This window comes from Triticum aestivum, chromosome 5A (assembly GCF_018294505.1).
Source record: "Triticum aestivum cultivar Chinese Spring chromosome 5A, IWGSC CS RefSeq v2.1, whole genome shotgun sequence".
In the NCBI taxonomy this organism is placed as follows: domain Eukaryota; kingdom Viridiplantae; phylum Streptophyta; class Magnoliopsida; order Poales; family Poaceae; genus Triticum; species Triticum aestivum.
Window position 1 is genome coordinate 278,433,373 of NC_057806.1, and position 13,469 is coordinate 278,446,841.

At 46.5% G+C, this 13,469-nt stretch overlaps 1 protein-coding gene across 1 annotated transcript in view; it reads right to left on the reverse strand.

Annotated features, from left to right (window-relative positions):
- Nucleotides 1–5,824, reverse strand: part of LOC123102979 (putative HVA22-like protein g) — a gene marked incomplete in the record, with an annotated part of 9,453 nt that extends 3,629 nt beyond the window's left edge. Inside the window, 4 exon segments of the mRNA XM_044524457.1 lie at nt 1–38; nt 115–159; nt 5,253–5,351; nt 5,470–5,824. Coding sequence (XP_044380392.1) covers nt 1–38; nt 115–159; nt 5,253–5,351; nt 5,470–5,501 — 214 coding nt within the window.
- Between the last annotated feature and the right edge of the window lie 7,645 nt (nt 5,825–13,469).

The window sequence follows — 13,469 nt, forward strand, 5'->3', positions numbered from 1 at the left end:
CAAAGAAAGCAAGCTTAATTTCTCCATACATTGGCATCCTGGAATGGGTACAGATGCATAAGTAAGATGAGAAGTTAAAGTAGAAAGACAGAAGAAACGAGGAACTGAACTGACCAAGAGATGAGGCTCTCAAAGGCTATCACCATGGCCACAATAATCCTGGAGACATTTCACAAATAGATCAGTTTATAAGCGAGCCATATCCGATTTAATACTTGAATATATATCAAGTTTAAGAATACACATATTGCCATGGGATAAAAATGGAAACAGTTAGGGCATCCACAGTGCTTATATGGCCTCTAAGGTGGGACCTGATGATTGCCTGTAGGCCATGCTAACTTGATGGTGCATATAACCTTGCAGCCGCAAAAGCACCACGAGTTCCAAAGATAATACAAGTATAGAAACATTGCGCCAGTCTAATATTCTTCAGATAACCTAGGGAAATCACTTGAGTACCATATGCTTACATGCATACACTATCTAATTTAGTTGATTGCTCAAAGCACGCATCCAATATTATTACAAGTCTCTTTCCTGCTCCACCTTAGTTTAGCTGAAAATCATCCAAGTGAATGAGTAATTCTTGACAAACCAAGCATTTGATCATGGAAGTATTAAACATATAACTATCCCTGGTTAGCTTTGAACAAAAACATAACAGCGGATATTGATATTTTCTGCCATAGCAAACATTCATGAAATAAGGACCCCCTGCAAGCATTTTGTACATGCACAACTAGCAAGCCAATATCAGGCTTGAAAAATACTGTGTTAACACATGCCGGTGATGTTTCCTATCAAACATAATGGATTCAACAGGAGCAATTAAACATCAGCACTATTCACTACTTACCTCAACTAACATTTGCATGTGAAGATTTTAACAAAGCTCCATAATGTAAACAAATAGCGAAGCGCAACACACGCGTTCAATACACAATAAGGGCATCTCCAACGCGGATCACCAAAATGCCCGCAAATGTCTGGATCAGGTCGTCCGGACACTTCTAGCCATCCAATGTGGATCACCAAAACGGGCCGGACCGGTCCAGACGTCCGAAATCCCACAGACCGGCCGCAAATCGAGGGGAGCTCTGGGGGAGTCCGGACGTCCACCACATCGGACTCCAACACCCCGGTCCCACCCCAAAACCCCTCTACGGCTGCTCTAGAACCCTCCGCGCATTCACACATAATTCACCGGCCTCCCGCCTACCTGCATTCACGGCGGCCTGCTGCCCGAGAAGCCTACTCGGGCTTTAAAGCAAACCAGCCTCCTCCGCAAATCCTACCCGCACTCACTCCTCCCACTCTCCCAACACCGCCGCACACCACACCGCCATCCTCCTCCACGATGGGCAAGAAGATGACTAAGGAGAAGGGGCGCAGCCGGGCATGATGGCTGCTCGCCGGATACCGCTCCAACCAGCATGGTATTTGGACAGTGGAAAATAAATTGGGAAAAATTGAACAGTTAGAATGGGTAAAGTGAGATCATCTAGAATAGTAGTTACCAATTGTTAAATCACACATGAAGGCTGTTACCAACTCGCAGCAATAATAATGTATCTTTTTTCCTGCCTGCCAACAGTAATTTATTTGCAAAGACAGATAGATTTAGATGGTCCATAAACATGTTCCCTTTTAAGCATAGGTACAAACTAAGCCCTGTTTGATTTCAGGCCTTAGTAACAACTATGTACAAAGAAGAAAATCTTAAAAATTTAATCTCCGGGTCTCTAGTCTTTAGCATTGATTTCTGATCAAACACCCTGCATACAGTTACTAATCATCGATCTGCGGGCCCTTTTAAGCATTGATTTGCGGGCATTTTGGTAATCCGCGTTGGAGATGCCCTTGTTGGACATGTGTTGGTGCGGATAAGGTCGTTGTTGTAGTTTGCCGGTCGCTGGTTTGATCCCTTCGGGCCTTTTCCTTTTCCTTGCTAGGGAATAGCTTTGGTCTTGCATGACTTTGCCATTTGCCGGCGTGTTTAGTTGTGTGTGTTTTTGTTGGCTGTGTGCATCTTAGCTATGCAGAGGCTGGGTGTATGCTCATCGTGTTTGTATCCACTTGATGCTTCATTTTGAGTCAATAAAATCAACCCTTTGTTGAAAAAAACAGAACAGAGGAACAATCGATTAATCTAAATAAGACCACTAATATTACAGTTACTATTGATACCTACTGCCAAAACTATCATTTTCAAATGACAAACAGAGGTAAGGTAGAAATTATAGGGTATGACTACAGCTAGTCCAAGCATCTCAATGGGAAGTTTCTTGATCTGTTTCTTTGAATAGCTTCATGCTAGGGCCAAAGTCATGTTAGGTAATAATAAAGAAATATTATTGCAATTTAGGAAGTGTATATTATACTTTGAATTAGTCTTCTTATCAGTCAATTAGCTGATCAAAGTAAATATAGTAGTCTTAGAACCTTCCATAGTTTAGTTGGTCATTGACCCAGTCCAGTCATGTTCAAGTCTTGGAACAGAAAAGTAAAATAACATATGTGGAAGCATTCCTCGTGGAAAATCAATCAGCTAGCGTGTGAGGTGCGCTATGTATTGCCATAGATATTTGGAATATTTCCTCAACGCACATGTAGACGTGGACAAAAGACTAAGAAACTGCACAATCTATTGATTGACTGAAAAACTCAAGCTGGGTAACTTGTGATATGCACTAACCTCTGAGCTAAGTGGGCTTACATAAGCGAAATAGTGTAACAAATAGAAATAGGTATAGTATAGGAAATCTGTACAATCTCATATACTCCCTCTGTTCACAAATATAAGATGTTTTTGATATTTTAATATGGACTGCATACGGACTGAAATGACCGAATAGACACACTAAAATGTGTCTATATACATCTGATTCATAAAAAAGTTAGAACATCTTATATTTGTGAACGGATGGAGTACTAATTATTAATCTTAGCTGGGCCTAACCTCCAACAACAAAGACAGCTTGAAATAACCGATGATATCATATTAAAATGTTAAAATTTGTAACTAACCAGGTACAACCCGAATTGGTTTAGGGAACTCTTAAAGGTATATTGACTAGTAGCAAGTGCAAATGTTGTAGCTTGTATTCGACAACCTAGTTAGTTAAAACGTCAGATGCGTTGCAATGTCTAATTGATACATTGCTATGAGTCTATCAAAGGCAATTCAATTCTGGGATATAGAAATCAGAAACAACGGTTATGGTCTCAAAAAGCTTCAGTTATTCTTTCAAAAATTCCTAGGTGAGGAGGCAATATTGTCTTGATATACACTAAATTAATGCTTACTGGGTCTGTCAAGAACCAAAATGAATAGGCTCGCTCATTGTTTTCGAGTCGATGAGTCGTTCTGGGGTAGCGACTCGGAAAAAGTCGAGCCTGCAGTTGCGACTAGTCGCGACTTGAGTCATGAGTTGACACTAAGTTGAGTCGACATTTTTTTGCGACTCATCGACTAGTCGCGCGACTCAAAAACCCCGGGCTCGCTAAAATCCATTTCATAATTGTGCATAAGGGATAGAGCATCCTCTTTTTTTAGCATCCTCATTAAAAGCAAGCGGTACAGAACAAGTACAATAAAATGTTTATGCATCTAGAGTCCTTGGCCCGAATTCAAGTGACCAACTTACAAACAAAACTACAATTTTGGGTAATGTAAGTGAAACGAACAAAACAGGCCTTCACCCCGCTTTATATATAAAGTAAACCATCACGGCCATACATCATGTCTGAGTGAAGGAAATAAAATAAAAGTTCTGCTGGGGCAACAACACAAACATGAACAAAAAGAAAAAGAAAAAGGCGACACAAGGCTCCATGGAGCCAAAGGTAATTAAGTGAAATGCTTGTAAATCTTCCACAAGGAATGGGATGAATAAGGGACATGGGACCTGTATGATATTTATTTCCTTGAATAATAGACAATAAGGGCATCTCCAACGCGGATCACCAAAATTCCCGCAAATGTCCGGATCAGGTCGTCCGGACACTTCTAGCCATCCAACGTGGATCACAAAAACGGGCTGGACCGGTCCAGACGTCCGAAATCCCACAGGCCGGCCGCAAATCGAGGGGAGCTCTGGGGGAATCCGAACGTCCGCCACATCGGACTCCAACACCCCTGTCCCACCCTAAAACCCCTCTAAGGCTGCTCTAGAACCCTCCGCGCATTCACACATAATTCACCGGCCTCCCACCTACCTGCATTCACGGAGGCCCGCCGCCCAAGAAGCCTACTCAGGCTCTATAGCCAGCCGGCCTCCTCCGCAAATCCTATCCGCACTCACTCCTCCCCCTCTCCCAACACCGCCGCACACCACACCTCCATCCTTCTCCGCGATGGGCAAGAAGATGACCGAGAAGGGGCGCAGCCAGGCATGATGGCTGCTCGGCGGATACCGCTCTGACCAGCGTGGCATTTGGACGGTGGAAAAATAATTGGGAAAATTTGAACAGTTAAAATGGTAAAGGGAGATCATCTAGAATAGTAGTTACCAATTGTTAGGTCACACATGAAGGCTGTTACCAGGTCACAGTAATAATAATGTATTTTTTCCTGCCAGCCAACATATTTATTTGCAAAGACAGATGGATTTAGATGGTCCATGAACAAGTTCCCTTGTAAGCATAGGTGCAAACTAAGCCCTGTTTGATTTCAGGACTTAGTAACAACTATATACAAAGAAGAAAATCATAAATAAAAAATCTCTGGGCCCTCTTGTCTGGAGCACTGATTTCTGATCAAACACCCTGCATACAATTACTAATTATATGCAGCTCGGCGCCTATGATACCAATCTGAAACTGTAGCAGAACTTGCAACCATTTTGTTGGGACAAAAGAAATAAGCATAGAACTGCGAATCGTAATGCTACAGCTTAAGAGGGTTAAAAGTCTATTGCAAGCATAAGGCAGGATCGTGGTGCCATCATCCACCTAACACCCAACATATAACACGTGGAAACAAAAGAAGGCATGTGACCCAATGGAAAGGCAAAAGTGAGTCAGTTATTGAAACTGGCACTATCATTAACATAAACTTTCGTCTAGATACACAAATAAAGAACTACTAATATCATGCTTAGCAAATTCAAGTATATGGAATCCAAGTAGTGCATCCGACTCCACATCGAAAGGAAACGAAAGCAAATTCGCATCAATTGGGGGCGGCCGTGCAGGCACCGGGTCAAGTTAACTCGAAGGGAATGGAGGAGGAAGAAGGAACGGCTCACCAGTACTGGCACCAGAAGCGGAGCATGTGCGCGTCGTTGGGGCGCGCCTCCACCGTCTTGAAGCACTCGAACGCCGGCATCGCGTACCCGAACAGCAGCCTGCGTCGGCGTCGGAGCAAAATCAGGAGACAGAAGAGGGAGAGAAACCGCCACGAGCCCGTTCGCCCAGCCCAGTGCAGCGGCGAATAGCCATCCTACGTAAGGAACGGGTACTCACAGCAGGGTCTTGGACAGGACGCCCCCCAACATCTCGCCGGCCGCCGACCAGCCGGATCAGAAATGCAGGCGCGGAGTCGGAGTCGTACGCGCGTGGACGATCCGCGGCGTGGCGGTCCCCTCCAGCACCGTGCGGGATGCAAATTGCGGCTCTCTCGGCGCTGGCGCTCCTTGGGGACACGAGCGGGGGATTGGGGAGGACAATATCAGCGAAGGCGGGCGAGAGGGGGACGAGGAAGAAGGTGTTGCGGGAGAAGAGAAGACGACTCGCAGCTCAGGAAGTGGGAAGTTGCCGAGTTGAACAGACGTTGTTGACTGCGGAGGGGTCTCGGCCCGGTATCTCTCGTCACGTTTACCTGGGGTCATGTAGAGGCTGCGGAAGTGGTCAAGTTTGCGACTTTACGGTGGATGATGATCCGGTGGGGCCACCTGCTGCGGAGGTGGTCGCGTGTGGGTAAGGCTGTTTGTAATGGGTAGTATGGTAACTCAGTATCATGATACTATCTCCGTAATGCATAATATCATATACTGGTATCATAGCTAACTTTATGTATTGCCATGTATGACACATAGTAGCATAGCATTAATACTCAATACTCTCTTTTTTCATTTAGTTTTATGCCACCTCAATAAAATAGTCTAGTTGGTATGCATGATACTAGCTATGATACTACTATTACGACCAGTCTAAGGCCAACTCCACCGCGTGACCTCAAACGAACGTTCGGTTTGGCCGGATTTTGTCCGTTTTGGGCGCCAATGGGTTTGATCATGTCCGGTCTTGTCCGTTGGGACATGCGTACGCCCACCGCGCGGCCGCACCCCAAATCACGTCCGCGTTAGACATGATTTAAAAAAAATAGAAAAACGTAAATAAAATAACTAAAGAAATAAATAAGCGCAGTTTAATAAACATAAAATTTAGTTAGGCTCACCACGACCACAAAACGGCCCAGTTTCACGTCCAACTTGATATAATTAAACATAGAAAAATAATAAATGGTCGCCGCCAGCGCGCTCCTGCCCGTGCCCGTCGATGCCCGCCGGCGTCGTCGTCGTCGCTGACGAGGTCCACGTAGGCCGGCGGCGCGTGGTAGACGGGGGCGGGCTGGACGGCAGGAGGTGCCTGCACGACCTCCTCCCGTGGCGACGCCTCCCGCTCCGGTGACCGCGGCGGAGTGGCGCACCAGTTCACGCCCACGGCGGCGGCAATCTCCGGTGCAGTGCAGGACCAGCCTCACCCTTGGCCCAGCAGACCCGGGTGGAACGCGGCCACCGACTCCTCCTCCATCGCCTCCTCCTCGGGGATGGCTACCTCGCCGGCGGCGGAGCGGGCCATCATCTTCTCCAGGCCCTCCCATTGCCGCTCATCGTGTGTATACATGGAGTCCTCCATGACACGCGCCATGAGACGGCCCTCCTCCTCCGCTGCCATGTGAGGAGGTGGTGGTGGAGATGGCGAAGGCGACGGCGAGGGCGTGGGCGTGAGGCCGCACACCAGTCTACGCCCGCGCTCCTGGGGAGCAGGCGTTGCGCGCTCACGACGTGGCCGCCGCGGCCCAGACACCGTGCCGGCGAAGAAAGAGGCACGCCGCACGTCGTGCTCGTCCCCGAGCCAGGTATCCCAGAGGGAGGAGTCCGGGGCGTACCTATCGTCGTAGTACAGGTCGTCGGGGAGGAGGCGGCGGCGGCGCTCGATCTCTTGACGACGTGCACGGCCGGTCGCCGGGATCGCACACGGTCGGCACTGAGGTGCCATCCGTTGCGGAGGTGGACGTTGCTCCATGGGAGCGGCGTCCTCGTCTCCCAATAACGGCGACACACCGACGCGCGGATGTAGTGTCGGTCGCGCTCGCCGGCGGACGTGGGGGCGATGGAGAAAGCAGGCGGCGCGGGGGCCCGGCGTGGTGGTGATGCAGCCTCCTTCTTCACGGAGCCGGCGCGGCGCCCCGACGAGGAGCCGGCCTCGCGGTCGTGCTTCCCTTTACGGTTCCAGAAGCCCATGGCTTCGAGGTGGCCGGCCGGCGAGCTCGACAAGAGAGGGCTAGGTTTAGCGCAGTCGGGTTTCGAGGAGGCCATGGGATGAAGTGGGTCAGTGTGGACGACGACCAGTCCATGGGTTTTCCATTTAAAAAGGACGGCGACCTTCTATTGGGCCGATGACAGGTGGGGTCGGTCACCCGTGCGCATTGATGTTGGCGGACGGGAGGTAGGTGGCCGCTCCGCCACGCGGCCAGACGCGAATGAGCGGCGCGTCCGTTCGGTGTCCACGGCGATCCAAACCCGACGCAAAGATGCGCTTGAAATGAGTCGGCCTGGACACAAAACGGACCAAATGAGTCCGGACCGTCACGTGTTGGGTCACTTTGTTTGTCCGTTTTATTCCAAAAGGACGGGACCGAGTAAGATGGAGCCGCACGATGGAGTTGACCTAACACGATGAGCATCGGTGCCAAATTTCTTTGGCTTCTGCCTTTAACCTTGGATTCCGTGCCTCGCATGATTCCATGGACGGATATATACACTTACCAAAACTTTATCGTCAACTTTTTTTGTGCTTCTGGGAAGGTTAGGCCAACTCCGACGCAAACGGATGCACATTTAGTTGGTTTTTTTGTGTGTTTGGAACCGATGTTGCAGAGGCGTCCGCCTTCGCCCACGTATTTTTGTGGGTAGTGCGTTCAACCGCTTAATTCATTTGGTCCGTCTTATCTTTTCCTGCCAATTTTTTGAATTTAGACATTCTATGCACATCGATCAAACAAATAAATTTAAATAAAACATTGCACGTGATTAAACAATAAGTCACAAAATTTTACGTCATGATAAATACAAATCTCATAGATCACAATTAAATGAATTTTAAACTGTACCAAATACATTTAAAAAAATGAGCAGATACATTATTGGTTGATGCCTATGTGAGTCCACATAATGCTCAACCAAATCCAATGCCAAGTAAATGAATAGTTTTTCCACTGTCAGTGTATACAATCATGCATCCATGAATTTTTTTTTCGATAAAGGGCGATTTTATTATCTCAGAATGTAGCATCAAGGGGATACAAAACATTATGAGTAACACCCGCCCTCTGCATAACTAAGATGCACACAGTCAAATCCAAAAATCTGACAAAAAACAAGAAATATAAACCGACATATCGGCAACAGTAAAGTCCTATAGACCGACATTATGCCTATGTCGAAGGTGGTGGTGGATCGATCCGGAGGTTATGCTGCCACGCATGTTGGAAAAAAACCTCCGTAGCCACCTACTCCAACCGCGTACACACCGTCTTGAACAACGATTGGTGCTCCGATCATTGTAGCATAGACCACGTATGAAGCGAATGCGTACAACGGAAAATAACCTGCAGAGGAGAAGCATTTTTTTCATTAAAAACCAAATCGTTTCTACATAGCCAGAGCGACCAAATTAAGGCGTACGCTCCCACCCTTATAAGCGCTTTAAACCTATTTGGAATACCGTCCAACCAGTGACCAAATATATTGGCAACACTTGTGGGCGGATATAAATTTGACGCTATTTGGATGATTGACCACGTGGAACATGCAAACTTGCATTGGAAAAAGAGGTGTTTGATTGTCTCGTCATGAGTACAAAAACAACACTTCTTACTCCCTGGCCAGTTGCGTCATGTGAGGTTGTCTTTGGTCAACACAACTCCCTTACGAAGATACCACATGAAATTTTTCACTTTTAGTGGAATCTTGGACTTCCAAATTTTCTTGTTATTACTCATTGGTACCTCAGAATGTGTGAGCGCACGGTACATAGAGTCTACTGTAAAAGACCCTGATGTAGTAAGGTTCCAGCGAAACACATCCCGACCTTGTGTCAAGTTAATCAAATCCAACCGGGACAAAAGATTATGCCATGACAGAAGTCTGGGGCCAATCAAATCCCGCCTAAACGAAATGTTCGGCGGGGATGAACTGAGCACATGCGCAATAGTGTTGTTCTTATCATGAGCAATGTTATATAAGGCTGGATATTGTGCTCTGAGACTGGCATTGCCTAGCCAGATGTCTTCCCAGACTCGAATCTCTGACCCGTCTTTTATCGTGAAAGACCCAAAGCGAAAGAGATGTTTCTTTGCCGCCATTAGGCCAGCCCAGAAGTGCGAGTCACCAGGTTTTCAATATGCCTGGGACACCGCTTTTTGGCCTAGATACTTATTGCGCAACATGGTTTACCAAACACCATCCTCAGTAAGAAGTTTGAACAACCATTTATTGAGCAAGGCCTCATTCTTGACCTGTAGGTCATGAATTCCAAGGCCGCCTTGGTCTTTTGGCCTACAAACCATGCTCCATTTGGCCAACCGATATTTTTTCTTTTCTCCATCTCCTTGCCAAAAAAATCTGGATCTAAAATAATCCAATATTTGCAGGACCCCTTTTGGGAGTTGGAAGAAAGAAAGTATATAGAGAACCATATTTGTGAGAACGGAGTTAATCAAAACCAACCGTCCTCCAACTGAGAGCAGCTTGCCTTTCCAACTACTCAATCATTTCTCTAGACGCTCCTCTACATGCTTCCACTCTGCAATGGTGAGACGCCGATAGTGGATCGGTATTCCCAAATATTTAATCGGGAATTGGCCATGTGCACAACCAAAGAGGTCAGCATAATCGGCAGCCGCCTCAACGGCTTCTCCAAAGCAGAAAAGTTCACTTTTATGGAAGTTAATTTTGAGACCCGACATTTGCTCAAACGTTGAGAGCAAGAGTTTTAGGTTTCGAGCCTTGTCTAGGTCATGTTCCGTAAAAAGAATTGTGTCATCGGCGTATTGCAGAATAGAGAGGCCACCATCCACAAGATGTGGCACTACTCCTTCTATCTGGCCGTCCTGCTTAGCACGCTCAATCAGAATAGCCAACATGTCAGCAACAATGTTAAATAACATTGGAGACATGGAGTCACCCTGCCGTAGTCCTTTTTTGTCTGAAAGTAAGGGCCTACATCATCATTGACTTTGATGGCCACACTACCTCCAGTTACAAAATTTTGGATCCACTGACGCCATTTATCGGAGAAACCTTTTATTCTTAGGGCTTGTTGGAGGAAAGACCATTTGACCTTGTCATAGGCTTTTTCAAAGTCAATTTTGAATACTACTCCACTCATATTTTTCCGGTGCATCTCGTGAACGGTCTCATGCAAAACTACTACGCCATCGAGTATATTCCTTCCTTGCATGAACGTCGTTTGAGATGGCCGAACAACATGATCAGCTACCGAGTTTAACCTATTTGTGGCCACTTTGGTGAAAATCTTGAAGCTAACATTAAGGAGGCATATGGGTTTGAACTATCGGATCCGTTCGGCCTCCTTAATCTTGGGCAACAAGACAATCTTGCCAAAATTAAGTCTAAATAGGTCTAGTCGGTCTGCATGAAGACAATTGAACAAATCCAAAAGGTCGGTCTTGATGATATCCCAAAAATTCTGATAGAATTCTGCGGGGAAACCATCTGGCCCTGGAGCTTTGTTATGTTCCATTTGGAACACCGCCGCTGTCACCTCCTCTTCTGAGAATGGTGTCGTTAGGATATCATTTTCTTCCACCGTGACTTGTGGAATATCATCCGTTCGGGTCTCGTCAAGGATGAAGTTCCCTTCAACCGACGCTCCAAACAGAGATTTGTAGTATTTGGTGATATACTTCTTGAACTCCTCATGTCCTTCGATCCGCCCCTCATCTTGTTGGAGACTGTAAATACATTTTTTCCTATGCCGCCCATTGGCGATCAATTGGAAGTATTTTGTATTACTATCACCCATCAAGATGAAGTCAGCTTCGGATCTCTGGTAGTATTTGATCTCCTCTTCTCGCAAAAGACGTGCAACATTCTCGTTAGATTGACTTTTCAGCTCAATCTCTTGTTGAGATAAGGTGCGCGTCTCTGCAATTTTGTCGAGGTCGTCAATAATGGTAGAGAGTCTTTGTTTTTTCTTTTTCATATATCCCGTTGATGTGTTTCGCCCATCCAGTGAGGTGTTTCCTCATGGCCCTTATTTTAAAGTTCCATCTCTGAATAGGCGTACGACTAACAGCGGGCTTCTCCCAAACATTCTTGATTATGTCTAAATCCATCCCGATGCAGCCATCCCAATTCAAATTTGAAAGGGTGACGGACGTTTGGCTTCGTAGAGTTAGAATCCAGAATTATGGGTGCATGATCCGATAACGCCTCGATACGCTCCATGAAAAATTTCTATCAGTTGTTGCAGTGTTTGGTGCCTCACATGCTTCCAAAGATGGATATATATACATTTCCCTTCTCCATCCGGTGATGAATGCCAAGCAAATAAGTCACCCAATTCAATTTTAACATGTCCCTTTGTATTACCCCTGCCAATTAAGTGGATAGTTCTTCACTTTCGGTGTATACAATCTATGCTTCCAGGTATCCCCCAAAAGCCTCTCGATTCATTGATCACTAACAACCAGGTTGTATCCGCAGTATTTTGTTCTCTCAAGTACTCCGGGTCAAACACTGCAACCACAACTTTGCAAAATTTGTACAATGACGCAAGGGATGCGGACTCACTCATGCGGACATACTCATCTACAAGATCACCATGAATTTCGTGTGCAAGCATACAAACAGCTACAACACATTTCTGATAAGAGAAAAAGCCAGCCTTTCCAAGGGTATCATACTTGCATTTGAAGTAGCCATCATACGTCACCACTCTCTCCCGAATACGGTTGAATGCATGTCTCGCTATCCGGAAGCATCGCCGAAAAAGGTTGGGAGGAAATAGTGGGTCATTGTACTTGAAATAATTGTTGTAGAGTAGGCACCTTGACCGCTGCCTAGTAATGTGCTCATTGATGACCAAAGTAGCTATCACGGCATCATCATCATTGTCGGACGATTCTTCGGATGATGAACACATGTTGTTCTAAAAAAACTCATCCGAGCTGTACACCATGATGAAACCATACCTCGACTGATTTAGGCAAACCGTCGAACACCTTGCGGGCGACGACGGGGGTGGGGCAGCAGGGCACGGCCAGTGAATGGAGCCCTCTTTGGCACATCCACGAAAACAGAGGGAATAGGTTTGTCAAACCCTCGCGTTCTCCGGCGGTGACCTTGGGGTGTAGTCGTGAGCAGTCGGTGATGTCTGACAAGTAGGTAGAGTGTGGATGCGGTGGCCACAATGACGAAAAAGTGGGCGATGATGGATGCGGCAAAACGTGGGGTTGTCGATGGATGTGATGGTGGGTGGTGGGATGGTGGCGCAGAGGCCGAAAATGGACAGCAGCGGGATGGCGACGCGATGGCGAAGAGGGCTTGTTGCTGGTTTGGGGGGAATGTCATGTGTGCCACAGACGGGCGGGCCAGAGGGACAATGGAAGGACGTTGCGGACGTCCGTTGCGGGCCCACACAAATGTAAACCCGGCCAAAAATTTGGTCGGAAATGGGTCCAAACAGACATATGTCCGTGTGCGTCGGCATGTTGAGCTACGTTTTCTATCCTCTTAGACCCAAACGGTTGCGGGCGAATGAATGGGTCAGCGTTTTGGAGTTGGCCTTAGGTCAACTCTAACCCGGACCATCAGATGGATGGCTCCAAATATTCGTGGAAATGTTCGGGCTTGTCGATGGACAGCTGGACCGATAGAGGTCATCCAATGAGAGTAATCAAATAAAACAAAATTGATTTCTTGTTTATTTTTCATTAATTTTTACATAGCAAAATAATATAAAAAAGAACTCAAAATCTCCTCCTTCACGTTTGAGGTAGGTTGTGTTAGAAGGGAGAGAGAGGATTGGTGGAATAGTTTGTTGTATTTCTTGAGCCTCGTGGGCATATATATAGGAGTACGACGACCAACTTGGAGTACAAGACAAGGCATGACAAATCCTAGTCTATCCTATACTTCCTAATATACATTATGCTCAACATCCCCCGCAATCACAACAGTAGCGACACAGACGGTGAGACCGGAGAAGAATCC